A 16433-nucleotide genomic window follows, 5' to 3' on the forward strand; every position below is an offset into this window, starting at 1 on the left:
GTCCCTAGAGTCAAGGCTAGCTATTTCTTTTTTTTCTTCAGGTTTTTAGAAGTACTCCTGAGGGGCAGTGGGGTTTTCTCCACTGTTTTGGGCTAGAATTTCCATTATGGTGCATTTTTCCAATTATAGTTAATATCTCCTCCAATATTCCAAAGATTAGTTCCCTGGTTGTTGATATTGTTTATCTTTTGGTCTGGAAGAGGATCAATGACATATTTGATCAATTAACATTAATTAGCTTTTTACAAAGATATTTGCTGAAAATATATAGCAAGAATAGAAGTGACAAAGTATGCCCCCCCAAAAAACCCTGGGAGCCTCCATTCTCCCCGTGATCCCCCAAAGAGAATGGGCTGCACCTTAAAGCAGTTGCTAAAGTATTTGCCCAGCAGAGCTGGAATTTGGCATAAGCAGTGGATGAGTCATCTCAACATCTTGGCTGCCCTTTACCCTACTGCTATGCTAGGTCCAGCTGGTCTCTAGGGCCTTCCCTCCTTACCAGGCTTGGCTGTCCATAAAATCTGGAATGGATTCCAGGTATTAGACCTCTTGCAGTTCACTCTTCTGATCTATGGAAGCTCATAAGGTCACAGTCTCCAATAAAGGACTGGAATGAAGGACTGCCATCACCCATAACAAGAATTTTATCTACCTGCTTCCCCAACCCCCTTCCCCAGGGAGAAGAGAGAGAAAGCCTTTGGAAGCTATAAACATATAAGGGAAGCTAGCTTTTCAACCCGTCCCAGAATTTCAGTCTGCCATCCTAGAAACTTTGGGGAATTTCTCTTGGACTGATATTGGGACCTCTCTTGGCTTGAGCTGAGATGTCCTCTTGCTCCCAGCAAAGAGCTTGTATACTTTTGTATATTTCTTGGTATATACTAATGTTTAGATTTTCTCTGATTCCTGTTTGCTGCTTTGCTTGGATAAATGAGTTTACTTATTACTCACTTCTATAATGGTCTTTGTGTAACCAGCATGTGGTGGGAACAGTCCAAGCTAATGGGTATAAGTTTGGAGCAAGTCTTCCCTTTTAAGATATAGGTTAGCCACTAGGGAAGCAGCTTTTGTTCTGCTTCAAAGTTGTATCTATAGACAAGCTGTATTTGGCATGGGGAAGAGGGCACAGATAGATACAATTCTAGTCCTTTATTGGATGCTAGAGAAAAGAACATCCAGCCTCAAAATATTCCTGGGGCCTACATTCCTTCGGTGCAAGCTCAACCCCAGGCTATCCTCCTCTCCTTAGAGGTAGGTCAGATTCCACAGATTCATGTCACCTGCAAGCTGCATTTAAGACAAACCAAATGGACATGCATGTTTTGTATGGGTACACTCATTTTACACTAAAAACAGCAACCCAAAATCCTCCATTTTTTAAAAAGGAAAACATTGAAACATCAAGAATTGCAAAATAAGAAACAAAAATTGGTTCTGGAGAAACTTTATTCCTGACACTCTGTTGTCTTGATTGGTGGCTGCTTGCCTGATTAGGACTATTATTTCAAGGAAAGTCTGAACTGTTTCTTCACTCTTTCCTGAAGAGGAGGGGGGCATCTTCTACCCTTGCCACAGAATCTTTATTCTCTATTTCCCCCCTTCACTTCTTCTGCCATGTTTTTGGAACCATGAATCATAATGTAATCAACTTCGCTACTGTTCCTGAATGGGGATTGTCAATCTGCTCTCCCATAGCCCCATTCACATCCCTGCAGTTATATCTGGGCCAAAGTGCCAGTCCTTAGTAATCACTCCTCTTTTTGTGTGATTTCCTCCACTAGAATGTAGCCTCTTTGAAGGCAGGCAGGGATTGTCATTGCTTTTCATTTGAATCTCCAGAATTTAGTACAGTTCTTGGTACATTTTAATGAATTCAAAGAAATACCAGAAAATTCACATGATATGATACAGAGTGAAAAAAAGAATAAACAGAAACAATATATAGTGATGATAACTATGCAGATAAGGGCAGTGTTACAACAATATGCACTTTCATTTGGATACATGGGACTACTTTGTTACTACGTTGTTGTATTATTTTGTCTATCTTTTGTTGATTACATGAACTGGTTTGGAAAAAAAAGAACCCAACAATACCTTAACTGTGCCATAAGACATGCAGTTATTTACAATTTCTGGTTTTTTCCTTTTGTTTTTATAATACACTCAAATATTTGTACCTATTAATATTATTCTGCCTATATCTCTCATACAACATAGGGATTCTAGAAAACAAAAGCTTTGCTCTTTTTTTTTATCCCATTCATCTATGATTGTGGTTAAAGATCTCACCTATCCTTCCATTCTTCATTATTTTGCTTGCTTATTTAGTTATAGTTTTTCTTTTACAAATTAATGAATTAAATTTTAGTTTTTAACATTCACTTTCTCCCCCTTCCTCCTCCCCAAGATGGCATACAATTTGATATAGGCTCTACATATATATATTCACATTAAACATATTTTCACATTAGTCATGTTGTATAGAAAAATTAGAATGAATGGAAGGAATCATGAGAAAGACAAAAAAAAGAGAGAGAGCAAATAATATGCTTTGATCTGCATTCAGATTCCATATTTCTTTCTCTGGATGTGGATGGAATTTTCCTAGTTATAGTTTTTCTGGGGAGCATTCTTTTGATGAGTCTCAATTCCCAAATATGTAAATGAAGAAAACAGTATAGTATGGTCAAGGTCATTCTATATCCCTAGGTCATAGGTCTCAGTATCATAGTGTGATGGAGGTTTAACACATTTGCAGACCTTATCAGCTTACTAAATGTCTTCTCCACATAGTGGATTCTAGGAAGGTGTTTCTGGGAGAGTTGTTATGATATGTGGAGATAAACTGGAGAGATAGACTGTGGAGCATGCATAGACATTCTGGGACTGGTCTCAGTTAGTTAACCATGTGCTGAAGAGAAGGCTCTTTGATTTGAAGCAGAAGCATTCAAAAAGTCCTGTCAGGTTCAGTTATATTTGGGGGAAGTGAAGCAATTGGTGAAGAGAGTCAAGTCCATGGTCTTACTAGTTTGAAAAGCTCAGAGGGCTCCAGGTTTGCAGTCAATGAAACACCGACACCTTAAAGATCAAGGAGTAACTTTTGAAAGTGACCTTTGGGAACTAAACCCAGTGATAACTGAGACTCAGATTAATCTAGCTCACATTGCATCTGGACATAAACTTAGATCACCACTCTGTAAGAGTGAGCTAAACTTAGGCTAGGTTGAAATAGCTCCTGATAAAAGGGCCCCAGGTATACTTTGTGAGACTTTTCACTCCTCTTATTCATTGCCACCATTAAATAATATAGAAGCCCCCCCTTCTTTCTGCCCCAGGAAATAGTCACCAATTCCTCTTACAAGCATACAGGTTCACAATGCTCAAAGCAAGAGCAGTTTATTTATAGGTTAGGGGAAACAGAATTCATATCAGAATATACAATAAGTACTTTGCCTATCAACATGTAACCCTTCACTCAGAGCAAGTATGGTTCTAGTTCAGGATACTTAGGGGTTGTTCCTCTTTATTGGTGTTTGTCTTCAAAAGCCTCTGTCTGCAAGTTTTGCTTTTGTTTTCATTTTTATTTTTTGCTATTTTGGAGGGGGGAAGGCAGGGCAATTGGGGTTAAATGACTTGCCCAAGGTCACATGGCTAGTAAGTTTTAAATGTCTGAGGTTGGATCAGAACTCAGGTCCTCCAGACTCCAGGGCTGGTGCTCTATTCATTGCACTACCTAGCCGCCCCAAAGTTTTGCTTTTGTTTTATTGTCCTCAATAAACTTCTTTGGTTACTTCTCTCCAGAAGTTGGCTAGAGTCAGCTCCAAGGGCTAAGGAGAACCAATTGTTAAATTTTTGGTGTAAGCATTTACTCTTCAGAAATTGGCAAATGCTGCAAATCACGGCTTGATTTGTTGTATTTTTTATTGTTTAGACTTAAGAGAGTGATGGATAAAATGTTAACAATGCAAATTAAACTTAAAAGCCTGTCTTGCATACACCCCTGGTTTTCCCATCATGGGATCCCTTTTCTGTCCACTGTTACTGGAGCCATACTCCTTGCAGTTCATGATAACATCCAGAAGATGGCAGTCATTTGTTGTCCCCTGTTACAGATTCCTTTCTCTATTCTGTCAGCAATACTTCCTGAAGTTCTGCACTTGTGCCACAAGATGGCACTTGCTTACTTTCTAAAGTCATTCAATTCAACAAGCATTTATTAAATCCCTGCTATATGGTATACATTGTACTAGGTGCTGGAGCTTCAAAGACAAAAACTAAAGTCCCTGTGCTTCTAGATGGAAGAACTCTACTGGATCGTAAGCTTTTTTTCGGGGGGAGAACAGCTCTCCTTAGCTCCAAGGAAGAAAAGCTCTCCAGAAATCCTTTCTTGCCCAGTACATTTGTGGCTTTCCCTTCCTAAAGCCTTTCCTTGTACCACTGGCCCTGGGGACCCTTATCTGACACACCTCGGGGTATCCCGTTCAGCATTTGGTATTATTGACAAGAATCTCTCTTTTCAGGGTTTTCAAGATAACCCATCTGACTGATCTTCCTCCTTTGCTGGACCAGGATTCATTTTCAGTCACACATGGAGAGTAATTCCACAAGGCTTTCTCCTGGTCTTTATTCTACTTTCTTCTACACTTTTTTTTTCCTTTTTTTTTGGAGGGGGGAGGGCAGGGCAATTGGGGTTAAGTGGCTTGCCCAAGGTCACATGGCTAGTAAGTGTTAAGTGTCTGAGACTGGATTTGAACTCAGGTCCTCCTGACTCCAGGGCCGGTGCTCTATTTACTGCACCACCTAGCTGCCCTTCTACATTTCTTCTCTTGGTGACCTTGTCAGATCTCATGGGCTTAAATATAGTCTCCAGTTTTACAGATCCAGTCCCAGTCTTTCTCCCCAGCTCTGCCCAACCTACCTTGAGATGAGACTGTTTCTCTGCTGCTTCACCATTTGTTCCTAGTTCTGCCCTCGTAGCCTAAGGAAAACACACCCAAACCCTTTTCCATATGACTGTCCTTCAAACACTTACTCATAGCTATCATATGCCCCTCATAAGCTTTATCTCCTTCAGGTTAAACATCCCCAGTTCCTTCAACTCATCCTTATATGTTCATTCATTCATTTATTCAAGAAATGTTTCTTAAGTACCTGCTATGGGCCAGGGATATAGAAGTCAAAAATGAAATAGGCCCTGCTTTCATAGAACTTACATTTCATTGGGTAGAACCATGGAAAATAAGTAAACAAAATATATATATATATATAAGGCAAACTTGGTGCAAGGAGGATGGAGACAAGTGATGGGAGGCCTCAGGGTAGATTCTGCGCAGGTTATGACATTGTCTTAAGGCCCTTCACCATCCTGGTTGCAATCATCTAGATTCTTTCCAGCTTATTAATGTCAATTCTAAAACACAGTACCCTGATTTAAACACCACATTCCTGATGTGGTCTGACCCAGATGTCTCTATTGTTCTGGATGCTGACTTCCCAGTGTAGCCTAAGTGAAGCTCTATCAGTAACTAACTCTGGGGCCCTGGGCAAATCACTTCAACTCTCTGGATCTTTTTCTTCATATGTAAAATGAAGCAACTGAATTAGAGGAATGATCCCTAAATTTCTAAATCAAGCTATCGAAGTATCCTGAGTGAAATATCATCATTAATATAATTTGATAAATAGATTAAGAAACTGAGAATCAAAAGACCTGATTTAATTTCGAGCTCCATCAAGGATTTGCCATGTGAGTTTTGATAAGTTACATTATCTTCCTCTGCCTCAGTTTCTCCATTTGTAAAACGAGCATGATATCTCCTATCTGCTTTAGCAAAAAGACTGAATAAATCCCAAATTCTGAAAACATTGGCTGTCTGAATAATTTACAATATTTTTCACAGGTCCTCCCTCTTTTCATATAACAGATATAGGTGCTTGACAGCTTTGGATGCAAAGCAGAGCAAGAGATTTGGGGGAACCTCGGGCCCAGAGCAGGCTGGAATGAGACCGAACACAATATTTCTCTCCAGGCCTGAAAACTGCTGAATGCTGTCTAGAATGATAGAACTACCCAAAACATCAGATGCCCTGCTGAATCTAACTTCTACTGTCCTGTGGGTCCTGATCGATTTCATCACTGTTTGAAGAATAAACTCATAGTGTTCTCGGTCCTGACTCCTACTGTACAAAATAGCAATATCTTTAGGAGAATAGCCATTTTGGAAGAGGGTCTGACATCTTCTTGCCACATAATTTGCCAGTTCCTCCTCGGTCAGATCTCTTTCTTTTTCACATACTCCAGGTAGAGTATAAGCATGGATGGCATCCTCATATAGATCTTCTCTAAATAATGCCAGTAACTCAGGAGGCATGTGTCCAGGTTGGTTTTCTTTGATCTTCTTCATTTCCTGTTTCATGACCGTCGCTATTTCTAGAGCATTATAAAGCTCTCGAGTGAGGTTTTTTCTTGGATATTGCCTAAATGGAAGTGGAAGGCCACTAACTCCCACATGACTTGCTTGAAAAGAATCTATAAAGAGCCAGAGAATCCCTTGGTGAGGGTCCTTCCTTCCATACTCCTCATCCTTTGGATGAGTAATGTTTTTAGCTTTCATGTACCAATCTCCATCATCACTGCAGAAATTCTGAGCTTCATCTATTACTACGTGTTTAATCCTTGGGAACTCTCTTCTCAGGAAAGTTTTCCGGGTCTCAGCTTGGCGGATACTTTGCTGACTAAGAGAATAAAACAGACAGTATGATTTCAACCACATGAACAAAGTGAATACTATCCATTAGTTACTTGTCTGAGCCAAAAGCTAAAAGCTCAGTTCTTTAGTTCCTACTTGGGGATTATGGCATATTGTAGTTCACACAAGGTTCTTTGTAGGTTAAAGAACTAAACCAGAGTTCCTTTTTTGCAATAGACCATGTGGGAAAATGTTAAGCCCTCCTGTCTTAGTCAATTCAGGGTTATGAAATAAAATCTGCAAGTTTGACTTGTAATTTGAAATTTTAAGCAAGGTGATTTTATTATTTCCATTGTATTTCATTTTTACTTTTGACAAGTATTATCTATTTCATATGGACAAGCCTCATATCTATTAAATTTAGGCTATAATTAGAATATAAGTTCTTTGAGGGCAGAAAGTTATTTTAATCTTCAAATCCTTAGCACCTAACACTGTGCCTGGCTCATAGTAGTAGGTGTTTAGTAAATATGTGTTGATTGATAGATTACATCCCTTTTCTTCTCATCCTGTCTTCTTTATACACAGAGAATAGCCATCAGTCAACTTTTTACACATACATGTTTTATGTGCAGAAGAGATGTGCTCCAATCAAGTGTTCCTATAAAGCAATTTCCCAGGGTTCCAGAGCTTTGATTTTACTGATATTGGGAGTTGTTTGGGAGGAAATGGTCTCTACTAAAGTAGATTAGCAACTAATAGTCTTAGAGAGGTAGAGGACAAATGAACCTGCCAAGGTCACATAGCCAGTTTGTGTCATAGCAAATTTTACTAGGGAGAAAAAAAATCTCCATTAAATTTTTGATAAGAAAATTAAAAAGCTCTTGATTAAGAAATCATTAAGATGATAATAACATAATAACCATAACATGGGATAGAGAAGTCTTTAGACATTAGCAGTGGTGTGGATGTCTGCATAACTTCAATTATCCTTTGTAATGCTTTGTAACACTTGGAACACTTCTTGATTCATGCACCTAGTGCCTTCTCTCCCTTGGACCCCAGGAACATCTCTTTTATTTATTTGTTTGTTTGTTTATCTATTCTACATTATTTATTTTTATAATATTTATTGTGGGGAGCCAAAGAGGCTTGGTTCAGGACTCAGATATTAAATCCCAATAGTGGACTTTAAAACAAGAGGTCTTTGAGGCAAGACTTCTTTGTTAAGCTACCTCCTGAGTTCTTTATTATGGGTTACACTTATAAGGATGTTACTTGAGTTCTGAGATCAATACGCTATACTCCAAGATTTTAGTTAAGAGCTAAAATATTTGATTCAGCACTCAGTTATCTTTGGGTGGTCAGCTCTAAATGTGATGTCTTTTGAGGATTGCAGTTTTGACTTTGAAGTTTGCTCTCAATTTTACCTGTTTATGACTGCAGCTGCATTAGCAGATACTTGAGGCCTAGATCAAAGGTCTTACCCTAAGACTTTAGTCTCCTAGATAACAAATCCTTATCAAATTATCTATTCCATGCTACTTCCAGGATATGGCAGACTAAGATAATGATAAGGATATTTGAGTCTTCTTTTGTCTCATTGCTCTATAAAAACCTTGTCCTAAGAATCAATAAATGGAGTTCATCACATGGTCTGGTCATTTCTTATCCACATCTCAGACCATGTTTAGTGCTGAACACTGAGTAGCCCATGGCAATTTATATTAATTATTCTATAAATATAAATATTATTATATAAATATACACAATCAATATTTATAATAGTATATATTATTTATTTATTCCTTGATTTACATTTGTGTCTCCTGGAACTTTGGCTTCCCTTTGGCTTTGCTTTGGGTCTAGTTAGGTCAACAGTTAATTGTTACATGTCTACTATGTGCCAGACACTGTTCTAAGTGCTGGAGATACAAAGAAAGGGAGAAAAAATGGGAGCTCCCAATCTAATAAGGGAGATAACAATCGAACAACTATGTATAAACCGGGCATTTATAGGATAACTTAGCAGTATCTCAGAGGAAAGGGTTCTTTGGTTGTTTAACAAAAAACTTGAATTAAGCTATGAACTAAAACCTACAAGAAAATTGCATTCATTTACCAGATCCTGGTCTAAATCAAATCCAGAAAGCATTTTTGGGGGCTATATTGCAAACCAAATCAATGTATATATTTTTTTAACCATCGTATTACCTTCAAAACTTTGCTCTGTCAAACATCCATCTTTAATTTCCCTATTGGTTCTTTTCACCTTGGCCTACAAACATGCTCAGGTTTCTCCTATTCTAAAACACAACAAAACACAACTCTTCCCTTGAATGGGATACTCTTTTAAGTTATATCCTATTTCTCTGATTCCCCATTCAGACTATATCTTACTTTTCCCCTTCACTGCCAAAATTCTAGAAAGAATATTCTATACTCACTAACCTTGCTTTCTCACCATCTACCTAGTCCCCAGTCTTTTGTCATTTAGCTCATATCCATGTTACTGAAACAACCCTCTTCAAGGTCACCAACAATCTACTAGTTGTCAATCCAGTGACCTTCATTTCTCATACTCTGACTTCTCATATGTACTCACCAGAGGTTCTGTCCCCAACCCTCTTCTTCTCTCTCTTTACAATCTCTCCTTTGGTGACCCTATCTACTCCCATGACTTTAATGATCAACTATGCATGCAGGTTATTCTCAAGTTGAGATCTCCATCTTTGACCTTTTTCCTGAACTACTTTACTGTATAGTATTTCCATTGCATGCCAGACATGGTTATCTGGATGTCCTTCAAACACCCAAAACTTAACATGTCTGAAATTGATTTATTCATCTTCCCCAATCAAAATTAATCTATCTCATAACTTCCCTCTTTCTGTGAATGGCACCTAGGCTTGAAACTGAGGTATATTATCTCTTACATAGCTCTATTCCTCATACTCCAAATCTGATTACCTGACAACTCCTATCGATTCTCCCTCTGTAGTATCTCTCACATTTGTTTCCTCTTTTCCAGTCCTACAACATCTACTTTATTTCTCACCTGTACCACGGAGATAGAGCTAGCTGTTTTCCCTTCCTCTAGTCTCCTCCATCTCTAGTTCGTTCTTCACTGCCAAGTCAATTCTCAAAAGTCATACCAAAAACTACTGCAAAACTTTTGACAGCTCCCGTATAATGTCTACTGATTGGGATGTTGTAGTGTTAATGGGAGTTGAAGATCTTCCCCCCCCTCCTCACCCAATTAATAGGACTCATGTGGAGCCCAGCAAGAGAAGCTTGATTAGGGGAGGCTTGTTTTTTAGGAAGGTCCAAACCTTTTGTTACTTTGTAATTAGGCAGTGGGTCAGGAGGGTTGTGATATCTTCTGACCCTGAAGAAGTGTATATATCCTCTGGGGTTAGCATTTTGCTTTGGTGCTCATTCATTGGAAGAGTGTTTGTGTGATTTGGCCAGATGAGACTCTGGGTAGCCATTAAGGAGCATTCCCCCCTTAAAAAAACCCCAGATGTTGGTGCTTCTCTCTCTGGTAACTATATATGTATGTAATGGTCAGACAGTTGAATCTGTCTGTTGATCTGTGATGTATGTATTATTTGGCCAGTTGGTTACAAGCCTTGTCTGTTGATCTTTATACTATTATTTCTGCTTGTAATTTCTGTCTGTGTTTTCTCTGAAGTTCAGGGTGTTGACTTCTTCCCCTGAACTAAGTAAATGATATATATGTTTGATTAAAGTAAGATTGTTGATCCCTTTTGAGTTTCTTTCCTTTAGAAAAGCAGATCAAAGAACATGTGCTAGCAGCCTTCCTGTATGCTAGTGTTATTGGTCTTACACCCCCACAGCAGCTGCAAGTAGCATTGCTGCTACAGATGTGGAAATTCCTTTCATCAGTACACATTCTAGTTCATCCATACTCATTCTATGCAATTCTTCTTATTCATACTTTCCATGGCTATACCACAGAGGATTGACCCAACATGCTGTAGATCAGATAAAGAAATGAGACTCTTGGAATGGCATTCGAGGCTTTCTATAATCTCTTTTCAACCTTTATTTCTAGCTTTATGACCTACGACTCCCCTTTTGTACTCCATATTTTAGCAAGACTGGAATGCTTGCCTTTCCTGACTTTTGTCCTGCCCTTTCCCTTCTCTGTCTCCTTGTGTATACCATCCCCAGTAGTCTACCTCCATATCTTAGCCTGCTGAAATTCTCTTCCTTCCAAATCTAGCTTAGATGCCATCTCTTCCATGAAGCCTTCCCTTATCTCAGCAGTTTTAGAATTGATTTCTCCTTCCTCGAATGTTTTCATATTACTCTATTTGGATTTCTCATGCAAACTTCTCACATTGCAACTTGTATCCAACTTATTTTCATGGCTGTCTTATTCCCACTGAGGAGAACTGTCTGAAGGCCAGTTATATTCACTGTTTCCTTTTATATATATAAAATCCTAGTGCCTAACATTATGTCTTACTCATAATTGGTACTAAATCTTTGTTGAATCAAAGTGAAGGTAATTAAGCACTTCAATACTCCATGAGACATGTAATCTCATCCATGGATATATTCTTCTCTTTTGCTATAGATTACAACTCACCCATACCTTCTCACCCCATTCAATTCTTCTCTATGTCCTCCCATAGATCCTTCATGGAGAAGCTAGTCAGTGTCCTGTAGTCTTTCCTTTGAGTCTTTTTATATTTCATGGGTACCACAAAAAGAGCACTCAGACTGCCCATCTATCTGCTATCCCCCACTCTTGCTCCATGATGAGTGGACCTCCTTCTCCAATCATACAAATATTGAATGGTATCCCTTATACCACACATAAACATGATTCTGCTTTCACCAGATTCCCAACAGTGTCCATGACACAAACAAGGTTAAGAACTCCTGCTTTAGATTCCAGAAATATAAACCAGTATCCTAGTTAGTCATTTCTGAAAACAATCAAATTGTATGTGCTGACTTTAATGACAACGAAGAATACAAGAATCTGAAGGCTGTTTAACTATGCACCTATTTCTAGCAGTTGACTATTTAGAAATAGAATTTGTTAGTTTGGGCTTCTCAAGTTACCTAGAAGCTCTGTCGAGACACAGAATAAAATTGAATTTACTGGATATTTGGTTAACAATTGTAAGGGTTGACTGCAAAGAGTGACTGAACTCTAATTTTACTTAATTTAGCTGGTTACAGTTTTAGATTACCCAGCAAACTCCTACCTTACAAATTCTCTTAGGGAGTCGTTTTCACAAAGGTAGAGAATTTCTCTTGCTTCACAGTGAAACACACTCCTAATCTCTTCCAGGATTTTGATGACCATAGCAGGTTTCCGGGTTCCGGGCAAGCAAAGGATAAATAACTCCCTGGTTTCCTGGAGGCTTTGTGAAAGCAGCTTAGATTGGTCAGCTACGAGCAGGTTTAAAAATTGGCACCCAAGCTGGTCACTTAAAAGAGAGGTAAAGCCTAGCAAGACTATTACAAGTGATTGCAGCACGTCTTCCACTTCATATTCTGTAGCAAGAACATAGGATTGGGGGTATTGTACTTGGATGATCCCACACTGAGGGCCAGGCAGGTGCAACAGCTGGGGAATGACACAGACTTTTCTAGCGTAACAGCCCACATTGGCAAGTTTCTGCTTTAGCCTGAGGGCAGTAAGTCTGGAATATTCAAGCCCATCCATCTTATCAGGTCCCCTGACTACGGTATAAAGTATGGGGGGACTGTTAACTGCAACAAGGAGAGCATCACACAGGACTCTATCATCTTTCCTTAAGCCAATGTCAAAAGCCCAGCTCCTTGAAAATAGCAGGATCCCCTGGGAAAAGTGACGGGCCTTCTTCTTCATTAGCTCCTCTAGTCCACCATGCTCTGAGAACAGCTCCTTACAGATGGATTCTGGCTTGAACCCTATCTCCTGTGGGGTCACTGTAAAGGCAAAGAATTGAAATAGGTTACAAAGCATTACAGTACTCCAGAAAGAAAGCATGAATTTGAACTTAAAAAAAAAATTACAAGGCCATTCACTATGCATTAAACTCAATCCTTTATAGATTGAAGCATGCAGAATAACCAATTGTTGAGTTAATAGCAATTCTGCTTATTCTCCCTTCAAAATTTATATAAAACATCATTCATTTACATTTTACAACATCACTGAAATGGAATTCTTTTTAGCCACAAAATTATGGGATTATTTTATGCACATAGAGAAAACACTGCTCACGACATGGTTCTTGGATATGAAGTTCTCCAAAATATAATAGTACTGTTCTCTCATCCCAAACCTGTGTGGTATAGAATCATGTTTATATAGGTATACCTTGTTGATGGAGAATAATTCACATTTTTGGCATTGTAAAGAGGCGTGGAGCCTGTATTACCAATGTGGTATGAGCAGCTGTTTTATGTAGAATTATGTATTTTAAGGATCAAATTGCATAGTATAAACACTCTTCACTCAAAACTAAACCAGCACAACATTTATTCTACACACAAGGACAATATAAAGCAGTATTAAAGAAATATAGAAAGACAAAGCTTAACAGAGTAATAGAAATATTTACACACATCACCAGACTGCAGAGCAGGAACATCTGCATGGGAAGGGGCAGGGTGACCGTTGATAAGAGCCCCTATTCCAGGAAATCAAAAAGGTCTCAAACCAATCATCCTTCCTGTAAGCACCGCCCCCCCCAAGCAAGCCCCCAAGGCAATATCAATCTTCTAGAATACACAGTTTTCAAACAAAGACTTGGAACCTGATTGTCTCAGTGTAGAAGGGCATGGAAGCCCATGTGGCCCAGTACCTCATTGGCTCTGTGCTAGGGCTCTGTGTTACTCAGCATGGGATGTGTCACAGCTGTGAACTAGGCCAGAGTTTAAAGGAGCAAGACATCAATGATTGATAAGGCAAAATACCTGTGTACCTTTAGCCTTGGGAACATGGCCCCTGTTCCAAGGAGAAAAAGGGAACATGTGTAGTTACATAGGTCTATAAATGAACAGGGAAGATCTTTATATTCCATTAACCCTTCAGAGTCCTGGAGAAGCTATGAATCTGAGTAGGGGGGTAGGGTGTCCTACGAGAGGTTGGGGAATTCTTATTAGCCTTCAAAATCAGAGAACAAAGTTAACATCATGAGGGAAACCCAATCCTATACAGTGATGGCAGATCATGTTGGGAATTATTTGAATGAGAGAGATCAGGGCGATCAGAAAGTTGATATCAGGATCTCTTATTAAGGTATAGCACGGGTGATCAGGGGAAGCCCTGATTTGTTGGCCCCTTGGAGTTAGGTATGTGTTCTGTCTGACTTCTTCCTGAGGAATCTGTGCTTTGAGTTACACAAAGGACTCAGTGCCTCTAGACAAAAGATAAGGATATTGAGAACATTCTGCAAGATGTCATAGAGCAGGGGTTCTTAATTTTGCTCTGTGAACTTAAAATTTTTGATAGCTATATTTCAGTATAATTGATTTCCTTTGTAATCCTATGCATTTTAAAATATTTTTCTGGGGCAGCTTGGTGGTGCAGTGAATAGAGCAGTGCTGGCCCTGAAGCCAGGAGGACCTGAGTTCAAATCTGGCCTCAGACACTTGACATTTAACTAGCTCTGTGACCTTGGGCAAGTCACTTAACCCCACATGTCTTGTCTCTCTCTCTCTCTCTCTGCGTATATATGTATGTGTGTGTGTGTGTGTGTGTGTGTGTGTGTATTTTTCCCCTGAGGAGTCACTAGGTTTCACCAGACTGTTAGTAGGGTCCTTGGAACAAAAAAAAAGTTAAGAACTCTTCCTATACTATAAGTATATACTGTATGTTTTGGGGAAGGTGAAGTACTTGCCCAATAATATGAGGAGACAGACTAAACTTTGTCTATTTCCTGTCAATTACCCGAACATGGAGACCTTTCTAAAATTCCTGGTAAGAAAGGAATTTCTGAAAATATGGGGAAACTGATTACTAGGGCTCTCAGAGAGGATGAGAGGAAACTGCAGTTAAAAAAAAAAAATCAATGAGAGGGGCCACTAGATGGCGCAGTGAGTAGAGTACCGGCCCTGGAGTCAGGAGGACCTGAGTTCAAATTCGACCTCAGACACTTGACACGCTTTCTAGCTATGAGACCTTGGGCAAGTCACTTAACCCCAATAGTCTTGCCTTTCCCCTTCCAAAAAAAAATTCAATGAGGGAATCTCTGGAGCCAAATTATCAGGACTAACCTGGGAAAAAATTCTCTGAAGGGTGAGGAGCTGCTAGGGTTGCTGACAAGGTTTTCCTGCATCCCAAGTCATGATGCTGAGCCTGGAGCTCCTGCACTACAATACAATCACAGACCTAAGTTAGCAATCTTCTCAGAAAAGAACCCATGTCTCCCTTTCAGAAGCCTGGAAAGTTGGCATCAGCCATAGGAATGGACACTACATACTGGTGAGCCCCTGAGTTTAAAAAAAAGGGGGGGGGGCTGGGCAAAGTGCCCTGCCAGAAAGCCTTTAAAGATCGGACTTCAGCATTTTGCACAACCTTGGCAATCACGCGGCCAGGATGCTTGCAGAGGCAATTTGGTTGTATCCAAGTTTCCATCCAGTGCAGAGCAGAGAAGCACTCGGAGTTTAACTCAGGTGGACGGTCACCTCTAAAGAGTGAGCTGGAGAGGATGGCTAAAGCCTAAGGAAGCGGGTAAGATCAGGCTGCAGCACCAGCGTGGGGTGTACTCTGCCCCTGGGCGCCAGAGGCGGGTGTCCCTCCCCAGGACCTCAAGGTGCAAGTCAGGCTGCATGGGAGGTGCACCTGTGTGGCGAAGCGGGTGCTGTCCTCTTGATCCCTGCTGTGAGTGGTAAAGCTTGCGTTTGCTTTTCTCAAGAGGAAAGGCTAGAACAAGCTGTTATCTGCTCGTTCCCCTTTATCCTAAGGTAGAAACCAGACACCCCCGCCGCTCCCCCCTCCCAGTGAAGCCAAAAGTGGATACCTGAAAGCAAACTTTGCTGCAGGGTCCTCTTACGTAGCCAGGCTTGTTCCAGACATGCTGATCTGCGGAGTGGACGGGTTGCTGACTGGTCATTGTCCTGAGCCAAACTGGGATGAGCTTGACAGATCAATGTAAAGTTATTTCAGGACCGAATCCTTTTTTTTTTATTCTGTCTTTCAGTTTTGGAAAACCTATCCTTGCTACATTCTGAGCTCCTCTTGACCTTGTATCGGCCCTCCCCTTCTTTTGCCCTCCCCCACAGCAGCCAGGGAGTTTTGGGACCTTCACAGGGCTGTGGATATGTGGCATAGAGAAAAGAATGCTGGATGCAGAGTCGAAGGAGCTGAGTTCAGATTCTGCCTCTGCCTCGTAGCTCTACCTGAGGGGCTTTAGGCAAGTTACTTAGGCTCTTGTCACACCCAAAAAGGCCTCACTCTGTTTTGATAGACTTCAGAAGGCAGGTCTAGCAGGAGATTTGGGGAAGCAGAGTTTGAATCTGTGGAGCGACAGACTTGCTCACAATTAGAGCAGAGCAAGAGTAGAATGGGATTCACTGGGAGGTAGTGAGTTTTCCATCACTGGGACTCTGCAAGGATGACCACTTATTTACTCTACTGTGGAAGAGATTCCTATTTAGGTTGGGCCAGATAGCTTCTGGGTTCCTGGCTCTGGGATTTGGGCTTCCTTCCTTCCTTCCTTCCTTCCTTCCTTCCTTCCTTCCTTCCTTCCTTCCTTCCTCCTTCCT

The 16433-nt window shown here is 40.2% G+C and overlaps 1 protein-coding gene across 3 annotated transcripts in view; it reads right to left on the minus strand.

The window, feature by feature from the left end:
- The window catches only part of LOC138162605 (protein SLFN14-like), a 29874-nt gene that overhangs the window by 6570 nt on the left and 6871 nt on the right, over positions 1-16433 (minus strand). The window contains exons 3-6 of one of the 3 annotated variants that reach the window (XM_069089941.1): positions 15689-15805; positions 14943-15038; positions 11939-12647; positions 1798-6738 (exon numbers count right to left, since the gene is read on the minus strand). In XM_069089941.1, coding sequence (XP_068946042.1) covers positions 5898-6738; positions 11939-12647; positions 14943-15038; positions 15689-15805 — 1763 coding nt within the window. In that variant the 3' untranslated portion in view covers positions 1798-5897. Of the gene's footprint in view, positions 1-1797; positions 6739-11938; positions 12648-14942; positions 15039-15688; positions 15806-16433 lie in introns of those variants that run through there. The other 2 variants (XM_069089943.1, XM_069089942.1) reach the window with 2 other exon arrangements.

Source organism: Petaurus breviceps, unplaced genomic scaffold, assembly GCF_028583685.1.
Source record: "Petaurus breviceps papuanus isolate PSGF00001 unplaced genomic scaffold, PetGlider_PUasm1.0 186, whole genome shotgun sequence".
NCBI classification, from domain to species: Eukaryota; Metazoa; Chordata; class Mammalia; order Diprotodontia; family Petauridae; genus Petaurus; species Petaurus breviceps.